This window comes from Gavialis gangeticus, unplaced genomic scaffold (genome assembly GCF_001723915.1).
Source record: "Gavialis gangeticus isolate Ggan-Ray unplaced genomic scaffold, GavGan_comp1, whole genome shotgun sequence".
Lineage (NCBI taxonomy): Eukaryota > Metazoa > Chordata > Crocodylia > Gavialidae > Gavialis > Gavialis gangeticus.
The window spans coordinates 51,638,484-51,640,123 of NW_017729030.1; the positions used below are offsets into that span (position 1 = coordinate 51,638,484).

The 1,640-nt window shown below is 36.5% G+C and overlaps 1 protein-coding gene across 11 annotated transcripts in view; it reads right to left on the reverse strand.

Moving 5' to 3' along the window:
• LRBA (LPS responsive beige-like anchor protein) overlaps nt 1–1,640 on the reverse strand; it is a 760,533-nt gene that overhangs the window by 592,252 nt on the left and 166,641 nt on the right. For 6 of the 11 annotated variants that reach the window (XM_019522189.1, XM_019522184.1, XM_019522188.1 and 3 more), the window contains exons 20-21: nt 424–562; nt 4–97 (exon numbers count right to left, since the gene is read on the reverse strand). In XM_019522189.1, coding sequence (XP_019377734.1) covers nt 4–97; nt 424–562 — 233 coding nt within the window. The remainder of the gene's footprint in view (nt 1–3; nt 98–423; nt 563–1,640) is intronic. The other 5 variants (XM_019522192.1, XM_019522187.1, XM_019522191.1 and 2 more) reach the window with 3 other exon arrangements.

Genomic DNA, 1,640 nt, shown 5'->3' on the forward strand with positions numbered 1-1,640 from the left:
CACCATTTCAGTTATCTTCAGCTCTTCAGAGTTCTTAGGATTAAAATAGCAAAGGGAAAGCATCCACTCCTGCCACACCGAGCACTGCAGCAAACTCCTGCAAAATGCATGCATGGGCTGTTCAAATCAGATCTCAGAGGTGTGCAAACATATTAAAACATATGAACTTAGCTAAAGTTTTAAGGATTACATATCAGCAGGTGAGGAATTTAGCAAATGTAAAAACAGTTCAATATAAAAGTTTCTCTAGCATTAAATGTAGAAGCCTAATAGAGTACAGCAATTTCTTAAGCTGCAAGAGATACGGACATAACTGCTGAATAAGTCTATTTTAGCTTCCTTCTAATTATTAATAGAAGCCAGTTTTGTAGTACACCATTATTTACATGTCATATTTGTTATGCACATGCTGAACCATCTTACCTCCTGTTTTCTCTGCTGTTATTAAAAAGTTTAATCATGTCCGAGAGAAAGGCTCTACGGACCTCCAGGGTTTCCGGACATTGGGGAGAGTTACGTAGCAGGGTCGCAATTACTTTCAGTACCTCTGTAAAACAACTCACTAGTAAATAAAAACCACAAGTAAAGCATGTCAAGTGTTATTAACCAACGGGAAATTTCTTTATTCAGATAATCATTTAATGAGAAGCTAATTAATGTAAAATATATTTTTCAAACTAGAAACAAAAAGGATCTGGGAAGGCAGGTGGAAAGAGGAAAGACAAAGGAAGGGAATATTTGTGTGGAGAAGACAAAGGCGAAATTTATTACTCCCTTATTCCAAGACTTCCATAAACATTCACTTTGAATGGGATTTTCAAATGTGCAAGTTGAAACCAATGGGAGAAGAGTTATGTAAAACATCAAAACGTGCAAGACTCCAGTTCAATAAGAAACACCAAAGGTTACTCTCTCACAAATGCCTGCTGTAAAATAAATGTAGCTGTTTACCAAGTCTCCGTCAGAAATACATTCTTTAGAAGACCAGGAACGCACAACCTGATGAACCAGGTTATAAAATAAGAATAAAAAGCCAGGTACATTCTAGGTTTATCGCTTCAAATATGAACAATACAAAATTTAAAAAAAGATCCTAATTTTTTTTTTTAATAGGTAAAGAAACAAACTTGAACAAATTTTGTCTCCATGCTATAATGGTTCAAGTCTCCTCTGTACACACCACTTTATACCCTACTGTTTGAAGAGGCAAAAATAGACAAGACATTCTATATTCCGGAGGAAGCAAGTCTGATAGAAAACACTTTGTCACTTTAAGAAAAAACAATTAATTTTGCAAACTGACAAAGTCAGAATTTAGGCCCATGCCATAAAATATAAGCAGTGACCTCCTTAGCGTACACTGAAAGAACTCACCCTTCCTAGCTTACCCAGGAGATTCCAGACTCACAGGTAACAATCATATGAGCAAAGCTAACCATAGCAGGAATTCTATCAGATTGAATGAAATTAAATTATAGGGAGGTTTGAAGTAGGACTCACTACTCATTTTAATTCCTTCGACAGAAAATCAGCTTTTTGTCCTTATGTTGACATTATCCAGAAGTACCTTCAAGCACAAGTTTCTCCCCCTCCTCTCCAACAGACTTATCAACCAGATGCTGCTCTCCAAATGGCCAGGC